Source organism: Bufo bufo, chromosome 2 (assembly GCF_905171765.1).
Source record: "Bufo bufo chromosome 2, aBufBuf1.1, whole genome shotgun sequence".
Taxonomy (NCBI): Eukaryota; Metazoa; Chordata; class Amphibia; order Anura; family Bufonidae; genus Bufo; species Bufo bufo.
This window is the reverse complement of record NC_053390.1, coordinates 403,909,562-403,926,054: the sequence shown is the minus strand read 5'-3', so window position 1 is coordinate 403,926,054 and position 16,493 is coordinate 403,909,562. Positions and strand designations below refer to the sequence as shown.

Here is a 16,493-nt window from a genome sequence, read left to right as displayed (position 1 = left end):
TTGGCTCTGATACCGTATTTATATTATGATCTGAGGATTGTTCTGGTGGTGTATTTATGTTATGAGCTTGAGTCTGGTGCTGAATTCAAGTAACAGGCTTAATTCTGGTAATGTACAGTGAAGGGTGCTATTTTATCTGGCAGAAAAAAATCTAAATTTCCAAATCTACACCTGAATAATGTAACATGGACATTGGCTGGTTTCTGTGAACATGAGAACTTTTAAATACCCAAGGTCTCAACTAGACATGCCTTTAAAGCTAAACAATGGACATCTTTAAAGTAAAGCTTCACAGTTTCTGACATGTCATTAAGAAGTCAGTTGAAGTTATGTAAGATACGGTAGTCAGTGGAGCTCAGTGTAGTAGGCCTTCAAGGAGGTGGCACTCCTCCAAGCAGAGTATTTCTTTGTTTCTTTATTTGGAGAAGTGCTTTATGGGTTCTAAGGGGGTCATTTATTAAGACCGACATTTTACATTTAGTCCTAATAATCCTGTGCGCTAGCAGTGGATCTGCCGAAGTTATGTAGAGGTGTCGGCCTCTCCATAACTTTGGCGTATCCATTGCCAGTCTAATTGTAGGCCAGCTTATTTGCTAGCTTATATATAGACCATTTTCTATGCCTAAAACAGGCATAGAAAATGATGAATGAGACGGGCCTGTCCTTCCCCGTCCAGGCCACGCACCCTTTATTATACCTGGTGTGAGCGGGGAAAAGTTGCAGATTGCGGCGCAAATAACCTTTGCGCTGCAATCTGCTCCACAAATACACCTAATATAGGCGTATTTATGATCGTAATTGACCCCCTGATTGCTTTCTCTAAGGTATGTTAGGTTGAGAAAAGACTCCCTAGCACTGATGGCAGGGTTTTTTTAATTTATTTTTTTGAGGGGGGGGGGTGTCAAAAGTGCTATCAGGATTACATTAAGATATAAGCAAGGATTCACTGATTGCAGTATTAAAAAGGCCTTTTTCTGCCTCTTAAACAAACACAGTGACTAGTTTGCTCTTGGTCTCCCAACCTCTGTATAGCAGTGATAGCTTTTTCATGGGGTAAAAACCACTGACAGGTTCCCTTTAAAGATGTTGTGCAACATTGGAAAACCATGTCTATGGGCTGTGTTTTGAATTGCAGCTCATCCCCATTCATTGGGCCTGACCTTCAGTACAAAACACAGCTGAATGGCAAGGGTGGCACTGTTTCTGGATAAGATCAAAAATTTATCCATTTTGTGGTCCGTTAACAGCGCATCCACAAAATACGGATACCAGACTTGTGCTTGCCATCTTTTTCTACTAGAACCAGCTATTTTTGTCCCCAAAATGCACAATAATAGGACATGTTCTATAATTTGTTGAATGGCGGCACGAATGTCACCCGTATGCTGTCTGCATTTTTTGCGAACATAGAAATGATGGGTCTACATGTGATCTGCAAAAAATGCGGGTCTGACACAGACCAAAACTACGGTCATGTGCATGAATCCCAAAAAGCAAAACTGTTCTTTTTTTCTAATCTGGGCTAACCTATTTAGCAACATGCTAGAAGATGGCCAATTGTGAACCTTCCCTTCATATAAATGTTCACACATAGTAGTAGCATTTCAAGTTATATAAAATGTACTTCTTAGAATCCTTAGAAAAAGAAAATAAAACACATCAAATTAGAAGCTAAACTATTTGTTGACTTACCGATATTCAATCACACTTCCATAAGTGTAGGAATCACCAGTTATTATGGTGTATGGAATAATTGGTGGTGGTCCACAGGAAAGTAACTGACAAATAGGGTAGGGATTACTCCAATTTCCATCTTCTGTGCACACAAGATCAGACTTCCCTTGCATAATGTAGCCTGTGAGGCATGTGTATTTGATTGCATTCTCAAGTGTTGAACTACTACCGTTAATGAATGCATTTGGAATGATAGGTGGAGGACCACAAGACACCTTTCCACAGTATGGAAAGCCTGTACTCCATTTTCCTGCAGACTCACAACTGAGTTCAGAATGTCCAAACAGTTTGAAGCCATCATTACATTTGACTTTGATTGAATGGCCACAGCTGAAATCCTCTCCAATAACCTTTGCATTTAGAATAGGTGGTTTAGAGCATTCACAAAGAAGACAATGGGGGGCATTTCCACTCCACAAGCCACTTGCTAAACATTGTCGTGTCGGACTTCCATGTATTTCATAACCAGGAAAGCAAATATATTGCACATATTCATTGTAATGAAAGCCTGAACTGTTAAGGAAACCATGAGAAATATCTTCTGGAGGACCACAATCTATGGGAGTGCACAGTGGGGCTTCTGCATCCCATGCTCCATCTTTTTGGCAGGTAAGCTTTGATACTCCTTCTAACTTATGCCCTTGGTTACACCTATAAATTATATTGCTTCCAACAGTATATTCTGTCCCTTCAATCTCCCCATTAACAACAGCCTGAGGTGTTTTGCATGTTATCGGTATGCATTCTGAGAATGTTCCACTCCATTGTCCATCCTCAAGGCAGGTTCTGTTCTTAGCACCATTGAGGATGAAGCCTTCAAAGCACTGATACTCAATATGCTTTCCATAACTATAGTCATTTCCACTAATTTGTCCATTTATTAGAACTGGGGGCTGACCACAAGAAATAGGGATGCATATAGGTTCTTCCCCATCCCACTGTGTATCGTCTTGACATGTTATTTTGCTAGAGCCATGTATTCTATATCCAATGTCACATTTATAATGCACAACACTCATATATGAGTAATTTGAGGCTTCTATGTATCCATTTGGTATCTGGGTAGGTGGCTTGCAAAATATGATAGCACACTGTGGAATGTCATTACTCCATTTCTTTGTAGACAAGCAGGTACTGTTCTCTGACCCAATAAGTTCATATCCCTCCTTACATTTATAATAAATAGTGCTATCAAGTGATTTATCAGTATAATGTACCATGCCATTTTCAGGAGCTATAGGTATAATGCATTCTATTGGCAAACAGACAGGGGCACTTCCATTCCAAGTACCATCTTCCTGACAAAATAATAGCGGTTCTCCCTGGTGTTCATAGCCATGGTAACAAGTGTACAAAATAAAAGTTCCATATAAAAATTCTGAGACATCATTGCTAATATCCCTCACTGAATAATTACCACCTTTATGGTAATTATATAGAGTGTTTGGAGGTTGGGTAGTAATTGATGCTTTATACATTTCAAGTTTCAGGTTCCCATTCATTATGATGTCATCATATTTTCTATATTGTCCAAAGTCAATATGTGGTGGGAGACCACAATCTGTATGCACACACATTGGAGTAGGACTGGACCAACCTGAATCTTCACAAGTAATTATAGCAGGTCCAGTTAACTGATAACCAGGCATACAACTATAAATGATCATGGCGCCATACCTATAATCAGCTCCTTCTACAAAGCCATTGTTAATAGCGTGAGGAGGATCACAAGCAATCGCTTTACAGATTGGGGGATTAGCATCCCATTCTCCGGTTTCAATGCAAGTAATAATAGGCTGTCCTTCAAGTCTGTACCCTTTATTACATGAATATGTGACAGTTTGTCCAAAATGAAGACTGTGTGAAGAACTTTTGCCATTTGTAATATCTTTAGCTCCAGGACATCTGATGGGTTTACATACTGGCAGTCCACCTAGCCAATGTCCTACTGGTCCACAAATTAACGTTGCATTTCCCATTAACTCAAATCCAGGTTTGCATGTATAAAGAACGGTGCTGAGATATGTCAGTCCCTGAACGTCAACAATTCCATTAGGAATTTCATCTGGTTGAGGACACTCAACTGGAGCACAGCTGGGAAGATCTGGACCCCAATTACCGTCTGCTTCACAAGTTATTTCAGGTGGTCCCCTAAGCAGAAATCCATCCATACATGTATATTGTATATTAGTCCCATAATGAAGAGAAGGCACTGATTTGGGGTCCCCAAAATCAATATCTGGTGGCTTGGGACAGAGAACAAGCTTGCATAATGGAAAAGAATCATTCCAGTGTTGTGATGGTAGACATCGTAAAACAGAGGAACCTTGGAGAACATAGCCATCTCTACAGGAAAATTTTACAACTCCTGTTTCATTAGCAACCTCTTTAAGTACTAACTGGTGTTCTAATAGTGGTGGTTCTTGGCATTTTGATGGTACACAATTAGGTAATTTTTTTTTGTCCCATTTTCCATTTTTTTGACAAGTCCAGCTAGTTTCTCCAACAAGTTCATATCCCTCATCACATACAAATTCAATTTTTGAACCAACATCAATAGTTGCCCCTTTAATGTCACCATGTTTAAGGGGTGGTGGTTTTTCACAGCTTAGAAGAGTACATGATAGTGGAGACTCACTGTACCACTGTTTATTGGATTGGCATACTTTTTTGTTGCTACCAACTAGTTTGTATCCAGGTTTGCAGGAATAAGTTACCTCATCCTCAAATACGTTGCCTGTTTTATTCTGCAGAAAGAAAAAAAAGGTTGAATTGAAATTAAAAAAATTGAAATGATTTAAACAGTAATCACATGTATTTTGTAATAGATAATTAACTTTAATATTTTATTTGAAACATTGGTGGCACTATCATTTTTGTTATTCATTTCTACTGAATACTTGGAGGCCATTTCCATTTCTTCTTCTACACACTACGCAGCACTTTGACTGTGCCACAATCAAGCGTACAAGTTTCCCCTTTCAAGTGCACGAGCCGAGCCTACTATTCACAGGTGGGAGGGAAGATTCAGAGGTAAGATCGTAAATGCCTAAGACCACGTGGGACGCCACGGCAGGCACTAGACCTCCATCCCTGAACAACAAAACCGTGAGTAAGGATACCAAACCAACTCGTGTACATATTACGGGAAAACAATCAATATAGTTATTGTAATATTTTGCACAGATTGTTCAGTTGAAACATTGATCATTAACCCTTGAATGGACACCTATATGAAACCCACATGTAGGAATATATGGGAATGACTCACAATATGTAACAAGGGATCTCCATGCTTTCATCGGATATAATCAACATATAACTAACACCCGTCTAATAGAAGAATATATTATAGTCCACCCAGCGTTAACTTAAAGGGATAAAATCTGTGTACGCAATTACTGGACATCAAGCAACATAAATGAAATTCAACAGGGAGTACCTATCAGTATAAAGCCGCGGCAACATTTTGATGCGAGGGATGCCGCTTGTGGCCATATGAATAAAGAGATACCCTAGATTTGAACTGTTATCGTGCAAAATATACCCTGAACATCGAGTGAACTGGATGGACTTGCTGATATTAAATTCAGTTTATTGACTATCTCCATTTATTGATTAATAATTGCGCCACTATTTTATTACAGGTATTTTATTACAGGTGTTGTGGATTTGCTCGCTATTTTTATTTTTATCTTTATTTTTATTTTATAGTTCTTTCACTTTTATATTTCATATATATAATATTTTATATCAATTATGTATCACTATGTATTCCAGCTTATAAATAAATTGTTTCTCAGAGTGATTCTGCAAGTGGAGTGCCGATCTCTTCCATTTTCCTTAAATTTTATCTAGTGACCGGGTGATTCACTGAGATCAGTGCACCCTTTTCATACAGTGTACAGGTGAGCCACCCTACTTTTATACAGTTCCATTTGTTGGCTGATATTATTCTACTTTACTGGCTGCTGGTGATACTAACCTCCAGAATCATTATGGTTCTTAACACAAGGGACTAAAAATTACTATTTAAAAAGAAAAAGATAAAAAAAACTCAAATATATGAAAAATTCAAATCACCCCCTTTCCCAATTTTACATAGAAAAACAAATAAACAGCAATAAAAAATAAACATAGCGGTAACACCATGTCAAAAAATGTCCATACTATTAAAATTACAATATTTATTCTGTAAACGCCATAACAGAATAAAATAAAAATAGCCAATTTGCTGTTTTTTGGTCATGTCTGCCAGAAGAGATTGAAAAATAGTAATCAAATTGTATTTTCCTCATGGAATGAGGTCATATTGTCATGTTTAGCACACAGTGAACATTATAAACAAGCAAAACATATGGTTATAACTAAACAACAACAGCATTTAAAGACCAATCATAAATAACAAGCCATTCAGAATATGCCTGTCTGAAATACCCAACACAAGACCTGCTGGAAGCAACCCTACGGTTCAAGGAAAATAAAAAATCACATTTACTGGGGAGCGAACAAAACACTTACATGGTGACCTTCTTTTTTTCTTTTTAGTTGTAGATCTGCTAATTCTTGGGCTTTTCTCTTGCCATCCAAGATGGCTACTGACTTTTTGATACACACTGTGTATTGGTAGCCCAAACCACTTCGTACTTCTCCATGCCTTCTCCTGGTTTGGACAGCACTGTTCAAGTGAGCAGTGATGGCAAATCCAAGGGCAGCAGGAGGCATCTTGGGCTACCAATGCACAGTATACATCAGACAGTATGAGAAGGAGTGCGGCCATGTTGGATGGCAAAAGAGGAGTTAGGGAACTGGCAGATCTGCATCTAAAAAGATGAACTGGAGATCATCATGTAAGTGTGCTGTTCATTCCCCAGCTAATGTGAATTTCTTTTCTAGAAATGGGTGGTTGCTTTAAGATGTTTCCTTTCTTCATCAAGCTTTGCACAGTAATTGTATCTGACTGCAAGCTTGTTGACTGTTTTCAGTGACAAACAGCATAAGGACTCATTCAGATGACCGTAGTGTTTTGCGGTCCGCAAAACACAGATACTGGCCCGTGTGTGTTGCTGCAATTTGCAGACTGCACACGGCTGGCACTATAATAGAAAATGCCTATTCATGCAATTACAGACAAGAATACGACATGCTCTATTTTTTTTTTGCGGGTCTTCGCAACGGAACTACGGATGTGGAGAGCACAAGGTGTGCTGTCCGCAGCTTTTGTGGCCCCATTGAAATAAATGGGTCTTCACCTGTTCCACAAAATTGCGGAACAGATGCGGACCCATTCATGTGGTCATCTGAATGAGCCCTAACTGTGAATGTATGGGCTATACAATACACTGTATCTCGGCATCAGTACCAGATTTACTAATTCCTAAAATGTAATTGCTGTCATATATTACCTAACCAGAGTAGTAGTCAGAGTTTGGTAATTGTGTTAAATATGGATACAGAGATATTTTTATATTTCTATTCCCTAGTGGCAGTCATTTTTGTACAAATAAACTTTGAAGCCACTGATGGTAAAACTGTCACTTGTTATTGCTGGAACATGCAGAAAAAATAAAGCTTTTCTAAGTTTCTGAGAAGCTTCCAGCTCAAACATGAAGTATAGGACCTCTTTAATGTAAATAAATAAAAATAAGTCTAGAAATAAATCAACCTAAATATAAAGAAGTTAGTTTGAAAGAAAAGAAGTGAACACACACACCTCTATAACACCATTTTCAAGTTCAGGTGGTTGGCCACAGGACACTGGATGACAAGCTGGAAGCCGACCACTCCATTCTCCAGATGCCTGACATGTCCGTTTCTTCTCCCCTTTTATGTAGTACCCTTTGTTGCAACTGTAAGCTACCACTGCATCAAAGCTGTAGTTATTACCACTGACATAGCCATTTTTTATACCAGGAGGTTCTCCACAACGGACCGGTATGCACTGAATTGTTGTAGGTGATGGGTTCCATTGTCCACCGCGCAAGCACTCAATCTTAGAAGTGGTGTTTAGTATGAAGCCTTCAGTACATTTGAAGCTAACTGTTGTGCCAGAAACAAATTTGGCTTTGTTGATTGACTCCAAGATACCATATGCAACAGCAGGAGGCTTCTCACAAAAATCAGCAATGCAATAAGGTGTTTCCTTGCCATCAGGAGGTACCCACTTTCCTTGCGTGTTACACAGCATTTTACTATTATCAGCCATACTGTACCCATCAAAGCAGTAATAATATGCAGTGTCTCCATAAAGTCTATGAGCACTGTATGAAGAGGCGTGGTCAGTATTTGGAGGTTCATCACAAGAAATGGCCATACATTGTGGAATATTCTCACTCCATTTTCCAGTCATTGAACAGGTTATAGTTTTCTGACCAACTAGACTGTAGCTGTAAAATGATAAAGTGTACAATAAAAATCCATGAAAAACGTTATCATTTTGTCATTTTTAGATGCTACATTCTGTGTGGATTAATTTTAGAATACATTTTTGCAGCATAATATTTTTTACAGAGAGCTCCAAATCACGTTTGTATTCACACAACCAGAAAAATAATGTTAAAATCCTGTCTGCCAGGAACCACCACTAGTGGTAAGTGTACTGTAGATTGTTTCAGTATTAACTACAATGCAAAAAACACAAGTTCCTAAGCTCCCCCTAGTGGTAGTTTAAATTAACAATAATTTTATTATTTAATTCCATGGGGAATTTAGCAAGACTAGTGTTTCATAAAAATAAAGTCTGGTGCCACTAGGTATACAGAATGTATAGCCATACTCCCAAAAATATAGCAATAAAAGAAAAGCAAGGGAAGCAATATTCCATGGTGATACATGTGGGGTTGGATATAAACCCCTTCCTCTCTGCATTGTGATATTCACTCTCTTCATTTTAATTTATTTTCTTCCTTTTGCATATCTGATGTAATTTTGTTTATAGTGCAGGTTGCTCACAGGATGTTGATTTTTAGACATATCTTAGTATTAGGTGCTTATCTAGTAGTATTCCATTTTTTTGTTATGTTTTGGTAGGAGGGGTGATTTTGGAGCATGTACTTATTAGGGCACTCCACCATAGTGTGTATTGTGGTTTTTAATTGTTTTTTTATAGCAGTACTATTTGTGTGCTTAATAAAGTTTGTATATCTTTATATTTCTTCTTGACGTTGCATACTTTTATAAATAACGATTAGAAGAGTAAGCCAGCACGTCCACACATGGTGTCTCGTGCAAGGACCCGGTCCAGTCCGTTAAGATCCAGAAAAGTAGTAAGAGATTTCCAAATTTTAAAAAAATGCAGTTTCTTCACATGGATGAAGGTGATGCCACCAACGCGTTTCGATCTATACAATCTTAATCATGGTATGATCGAAACGTGTTGGTAGCGTCACCATCATCTATGTGAAGAAACTGCATTTTTTACATTTATGAAATAAAGACTGAGGATTTTTATTTATCTCGGTGCTGGACATCTCTTAATACTTTTATGAAGCCATCTACACACCTTTTAACTTCTGTTAAGACCAGGATTCCATACAACAGTCTATTTGATTTGGTCGGTCCGTCGAATTTTCCTAAAAGATTTGATCCGAATTAACTTCTGGAGAATCGTGTTAAAAGACAGCTATTTCCTGGATTCAGAGAGCCTGTATAGTGGTGTAGAACACTGTACCTTGCAGTAACACGCATAGTGAGTCTGCTGTGGTAGTGAAACAATACTGTGAGTCAGTATGACATGCAGGTGACAGGCGTGTCATACTGCCCAAAGAAATGAGGTGGCAGGAACAGTACACTTCACTTCTTTGGGCAGTTACAGGGCCAAAACTGACCAAATAACTCAAGTGTGAACTCAACCTTACAGGTCGATGTTAGCGTCGGGTATAAAGAACCGTGCAGAGGCCCAAGATCCTACTATTGCGTGAGAGAGCGCACTTCTTTTACACCATCATCAGCTGTTTCCACATAGATGTCTACAGAACATGTTCTATTAAACGCTTATACAAGTAGAGCCCCCCTGACAGAGTGGAGAGGGTGTCAGCAGTAAGTTTGTGTTGACGTCACTGATTAATTTGCCCTTCCTCTGATCCGTCAGAACAATAACCCCCCAAAAAACGGATCCTTTCTGTTGAGAATCTGCCTTCACTCAGTCAGCATTTGGTCAGTAATCTATCAGTATTGCTAATGCCCAAAAAAAAAAAACAGGAGTGGATCCAAAACAGAGATGACACGTGAATGGTATATTTGCATGTCTTCTGTGTTTTGTACCCACTCCTGCTTTTGGCTACCAAATCATAAGCCAATTCTAATGGGACCATACAGGTCTTACAGCTGCTACACAGACAGGATCTGTTCGGTCTCATTTTTCCTTCTTCTGACAGATCATAAAAAGGGTCAAATAAATGATGATGTCAACCAGGCCAAAAAGGCAAAATAGTGGCCCAGTCATGAAGTGGGAAAGGTGGGAACAGCATGAAAAGTCCACAGAGTGGTCCAATGACATAGTGGTGAGGTGGCAGCAGCATCAGGAGACCACAGAGTGGCAAGGTGACATAGTGTGGAGGTGGCACCAGCATCAGGAGACCACAGAGTGGCAAGGTAACGTAGTGTAGAGGTGGCAGCAGCATCAGGAGACCACAGAGTGACCCTGAGACAGAGTGGGGAGGTAGGTGGCACTAACTACCTGCTGACGATGGTAGGTGTAAGATGGAGCACTTGGCATCAGATGTGTGGCATCGAGGGGGGGGGGGGGTGGGAATCCTAGCTGATCCACGCCTGATTCATCTTGACAAAGGTCAGTCTCTCCACATATTGGGTGATGCAGAAAGAAATGTGTGCAGGAGCAGCAAGCGGCTAGTGTAGAGCGATAATGGAAATCATGCAGCAGCTGGGCAGGAGATCACAGATCTAAAGCAATCCAAGGTATGTAGAAAAAGTGGAGGGCCACAGCAGCATATCCAAAATCCTTCTTTATTTCAATCGATCACCGCATAACACAGCATAAAAACAGCAGCAACGTTTCGGCTAGGAATAGCCTTTGTCAAGCATATTTTACAATTAAAACATCAAGTATATATCCAACATATCAATGCCGCCCACTATGATCACAATCCAATCAACTGTTGTTTCTCTATGTTACACCCACCTAGTTAGTATGCACTAAGCTGCTATACAACATTCATTAGCTGTTTCAAACAAACATGTGCTGAATTCACAAATTCCCCTGTGTGGTATAATGGCGTGCAGGCATCCTCATAGTAGCTGGCGTCTCAAGCTAGAAAGTGCGCATGCACGTGCGCGTCATCAGAAGGCGACACAAACCGAGCCGCGCCGCAACCACTATTGACAAAAAACTCTACGTGGTGGCTAGCGTCCCAATGTTCACACTACGCATGTCCGTAAACGTCATCAGAGGGCGGCCGGCTAGCGTCACATTGCCGCGCCTATTAGTGACGTGACAGGCAGAGTGACAGGGGAGGCAACATAGCTGCAAATGAGGAATGTCCGCGTTGCTAAGATACAAAGCAACGTGCAAACTGGTAGATACAATAACACATGGTAAGGATACAATGTGTAGTGTACCTCAGTTAAAACGGAGATCGCCAAGTAGATGAATGGACGCAATACCCACACAGGTGTATACATATGATAATATACAAAAATACAGAAGTATAAAACATGTGTAGCCAGCGTATAGCATTAGAATGAAAGAAATCATCCTAACTGGTGAAGTGTCAGTAGAAACTGATGATCGGGTGGTTATCAATCGCAGAGCTATGCATATAGCATTATAATGAAAGAGATCATCCTGACTGGTGACGTGTCAGTAGAAACTGATGATCAGGTGGTTATCAATCGCAGGGCTATGCATTGTGATATATTACAACATTTTTCAAATACATAAAACATAACATAAAGAGATACATATAACAGAGAAGAGTCTAGCTGATTCCTGCCACATTGAACTCAAGATTGAGTCCAAACGGCTGTAAGGACCTCAGCGTATAGATCCATTTGAGTTCATTTTTTCTCAATATTGCATCCTTATCACCACCTCTCCGTAGAAAACCCACACTATCAATAACTCTAAAGCGGAGCTGGTTGACAGAATGTCCCGCCTCAACAAAATGTTTAGCGACGGGTTTGTCCATGTTCTTCTTGCGTATAGTGCTTTTGTGCTTATTAATGCGTTCCCTAACTTCCATGGTAGTCTCTCCCACATAAGTGAGGCTACACGGATATTGGATGGCATATATCACGTCCCGTGACCTACAGGTATAATAGCCATTGATTTTATATTTTTTACCACTATATGGATGGAAGAAGTGATCTCCTTTAAGAACATTACCACAATTGCAGCAGGATAAACATGGGTAAGTACCGTTTTTACGCTGAGCAAGCAGTTTTTGTGCAGTCATAGACTGATCGCTTACATCGGTTTTAACCAGCCTATCACGTAGGCTAGGGTTCCTCCTGTATGCCATCATCGGCGGGGACTGAAATTCTTCTATCTCTGGCAATCCCCTTTGGAGTATGTGCCATTCCTTCCTGAGGACATGGGCAATGTCGCCACTGTCCCGGCCGAAGATGGAGACAAAGGGAACCCTAGCCTTGGATCTGTTTTTTGTAGAATTCTGAAGTGTGGAACTTCTGTCAACCAGCTTCACCCTACGTCTAGTTCTGTCAAGCAGATGTTTGGGGTAGCCACGTTCAACGAATCGTGTGCACATGGCGTCCACCCTTTTTGTACAAACATCTTCCTCAGAAACTATGCGTCTAACCCTCAAAAGTTGACTCCAGGGTATGGAATCAAGCATTTTACGCGGGTGATAGCTATCATGCATAATGAGGGTGGACGCCATGTGCGCACGATTCGTTGAACGTGGCTACCCCAAACATCTGCTTGACAGAACTAGACGTAGGGTGAAGCTGGTTGACAGAAGTTCCACACTTCAGAATTCTACAAAAACCAGATCCAAGGCTAGGGTTCCCTTTGTCTCCATCTTCGGCTGGGACAGTGGCGACATCGCCCATATCCTCAGGAAGGAATGGCATATACTCCAAAGGGGATTGCCAGAGATAGAAGAATTTCAGTCCCCGCCGATGATGGCATACAGGAGGAACCCTAGCCTACGTGATAGGCTGGTTAAAACCGATGTAAGCGATCAGTCTATGACTGCACAAAAACTGCTTGCTCCGCGTAAAAACGGTACTTACCCATGTTTATCCTGCTGCAATTGTGGTAATGTTCTTAAAGGAGATCACTTCTTCCATCCATATAGTGGTAAAAAATATAAAATCAATGGCTATTATACCTGTAGGTCACGGGACGTGATATATGCTATCCAATGTCCGTGTAGCCTCACTTATGTGGGAGAGACTACCATGGAAGTTAGGGAATGCATTAATAAGCACAAAAGCACTATACGCAAGAAGAACATGGACAAACCCGTCGCTAAACATTTTGTTGAGGCAGGACATTCTGTCAACCAGCTTCGCTTTAGAGTTATTGACAGTGTGGGTTTTCTACGGAGAGGTGGTGATAAGGATGCGATATTGAGAAAAAAGGAACTCAAATGGATCTATACGCTGAGGTCCTTACAGCCGTTTGGACTCAATCTTGAGTTCAATGTGGCAGGAATCAGCTAGACTCTTCTCTGTTATATGTATCTCTTTATGTTATGTTTTATGTATTTGAAAAATGTTGTAATATATCACAATGCATAGCCCTATGATTGATAACCACCCGATCATCAGTTTCTACTGACACGTCACCAGTCAGGATGATCTCTTTCATTATAATGCTATATGCATAGCTCTGCGATTGATAACCACCCGATCATCAGTTTCTACTGACACGTCACCAGTTAGGATGATTTCTTTCATTCTAATGCTATACGCTGGCTACACATGTTTTATACTTCTGTATTTTTGTATATTATCATATGTATACACCTGTGTGGGTATTGCGTCCATTCATCTACTTGGCGATCTCCGTTTTAACTGAGGTACGCTACACATTGTATCCTTACCATGTGTTATTGTATCTACCAGTTTGCACGTTGCTTTGTATCTTAGCAACGCGGACATTCCTAATTTGCAGCTATGTTGCCTCCCCTGTCACGCTGCCTGTCACGTCACTAATAGGCGCGGCAACGTGACGCTAGCCGGCCGCCCTCTGATGACGTTTACGGACATGCGCAGTGTGAACATTGGGACGCTAGCCACCACGTAGAGTTTTTTGTCAATAGTGGTTGCGGCGCGGCTCGGTTTGTGTCCCCTTCTGATGACGCGCACGTGCATGCGCACTTTCTAGCTTGAGACGCCAGCTACTATGAGGATGCCTGCACGCCATTATACCACACAGGGGAATTTGTGAATTCAGCACATGTTTGTTTGAAACAGCTAATGAATGTTGTATAGCAGCTTAGTGCATACTAACTAGGTGGGTGTAACATAGAGAAACAACAGTTGATTGGATTGTGATCATAGTGGGCGGCATTGATATGTTGGATATATACTTGATGTTTTAATTGTAAAATATGCTTGACAAAGGCTATTCCTAGCCGAAACGTTGCTGCTGTTTTTATGCTGTGCTATGCGGTGATCGATTGAAATAAAGAAGGATTTTGGATATGCTGCTGTGGCCCTCCACTTTTTCCACATATTGGGTGGACAGGCGAGTTCTCCTTGGGGTAACTATGGCCCCCGCCGCACTAAACACCCGCTCTGATGCCACACTACTGGCCGGGCAGAACAGCTTTTCCAGGGCAAACTCTGCCAGTTGCGGCCACAAATCCAGTTTGGCTGCCCAGTAGTCTAGAGGATCTTCAATGACGGCTGGCAGTGTGCACTCCAAGTTTGCCACCACCTGCTGGTTCAGGTTCTGCTCTATGTCTAGGTTCTGGTGAGTAGTTACTTCACTATGCGGGTGAAGAAAGCTGCTTATCAGCGACTCTAGACTCCTCTAGACTCAGGCTGCCGCTGATGAAGCTGGTACTGTTCCTGCAACCTATGCCCCAGCAGCTATGCCAGTGGAACGTGAGCACAGTGGGCCCCCCGGTCAGACCTGCGAGAGGATGGACGATGGCGCAAATAGGATGTCTCTATAGTAGTTCAGTTTGTCCTCCCTCTCCGTGGGTGTAAAAAAAGGCTCCCATTTTTGGTAGCGAGGGTCTAACACGTTGGAGAGCCAGTAGTCATCCCTCTGCCGAATAGTGACAATTCGGCTGTCACTACAAGTAAGTGAGCATGCATCTGGCCATTTGCGCAAGTGACTAGGATGGACTCCCTGCCTCCATCTTCACTGCATACTGCCATGGTGTGTCTGGGTTATCTGCCTCATCTTCCTCATCTCCCTCTTGCTCCTCCAGCTGCTCCTCCTTCTGCTCTCCTGTCACCTGTGTAGAAAAACCACCCATTTCGCTACACATTGCTTGTGCTCCAATGTCCTCCTCCTCCTCCAGTTCAGCCCCCACAGAGCTCATGTGGCCGTGAGATGTAGGCTCCACATGTCCAGTCCCCTTACCAGCCAGATTTACTAGCATCTTTTCCAGGCTATGAATCAGTGGAATGATGTTGTTCATCCCGTGGTCCTGGCGACTGACAAACAAAGTGGCCTTCTCAAGGGCATGAGCAAACGGCAGGTGTCACGGCATGAGTTGCCACTGGCTAACATCGAAGTTAAACAGGGGAGTACTCCTGTCCGCTTGGATCATCAAGAAATCGTTTATGGCCTTTCTCTCTTTGTATCGTCGGTCCAACATATGGAGGGTGGAATTCCAACGGGTGGGAACGTCGCATATCAGCCTATGCTGAGGGATGCCGTTCTGCCGCTGTAGCTCAAGAAGGGTGTGCTTGGCGGTGTACGAGTGGCTGAAGTGCATGCAAAGTTTCCTGGCCATTTTTAGGATGTCTTGCAGTTAGGTGAAAGACTTCAGGAAATGCTTGACAACCAGACTGAACACGTGCGCCATGCAGGGCGCATGGCTCAGCCCTCCTTTACTCAGTGCCGACACCATGTTCTTCCTGTTGTCAGTCACCATGGTTCCGATTTTGAGTTGTCGTGGAGAAAGCCAGGGTTAGATTTCTTGATGAAGGAAAGGGAGCAGTTCCTCCCCTGCGTGACTCTGTTCGCCCAGGCAAACTAGGTGCAGAACAGCATGACACCGCCGTGCCCTGCACATGTGGTATGTTGGTGGGGCACTGTGAATTGTCCCTGCAGTGGAGGCTGATAACAAGGTGGAGGATAAGGAGGCAGAGGAGGACATTGTCGCGCGACCAATGTCGTGAGAACATAGAGGTGGAATCTGCGTCACCTGACCAAGTTGCTGGTTTGCCTGGGCACGAACCACATTTACCCAGTGGGCTGTATAGAACATATATTGTCCTTGACCGTAGTAAGAGCTCCACACATCGGCGCTGCTGTGCACTTTGGCAGACACCGACAGGCTCAAGGACTGGCCCACCTTCTGTTCTACATATGTGTGCAGGGCTGGTACTGCCTTTTTGGCAAAGAAATGACCGCTTGGGACTCTCTACCTCGGTTCGGCACACGCCTTAAGTTCTCTGAATGGTGCAGTGTCCACCACTTGGAAAGGGAGGGACTGCAGTACCAGCAACTTGGCCAGGAGCACGTTTAGCTTCTGCGCTGTTAGATGAGTGCACACATACTGTTGTCTTTTGGCAATCTTTTCGGTGATCGATTGCTGACGGAATGGCTGATTACGAGGAGGAGGAGCAGGAGCATCAGGACCAGCAGATGA

At 42.0% G+C, this 16,493-nt stretch overlaps 1 protein-coding gene across 5 annotated transcripts in view; it reads right to left on the bottom strand.

Moving 5' to 3' along the window:
• The window catches only part of SVEP1 (sushi, von Willebrand factor type A, EGF and pentraxin domain containing 1), a 459,579-nt gene that overhangs the window by 105,871 nt on the left and 337,215 nt on the right, over positions 1 to 16,493 (bottom strand). For all 5 annotated transcript variants that reach the window (XM_040417268.1, XM_040417271.1, XM_040417270.1 and 2 more), the window contains 2 exons: positions 7,448 to 8,120; positions 1,693 to 4,481 (listed from right to left, as the gene is read on the bottom strand). In XM_040417268.1, coding sequence (XP_040273202.1) covers positions 1,693 to 4,481; positions 7,448 to 8,120 — 3,462 coding nt within the window. The remainder of the gene's footprint in view (positions 1 to 1,692; positions 4,482 to 7,447; positions 8,121 to 16,493) is intronic.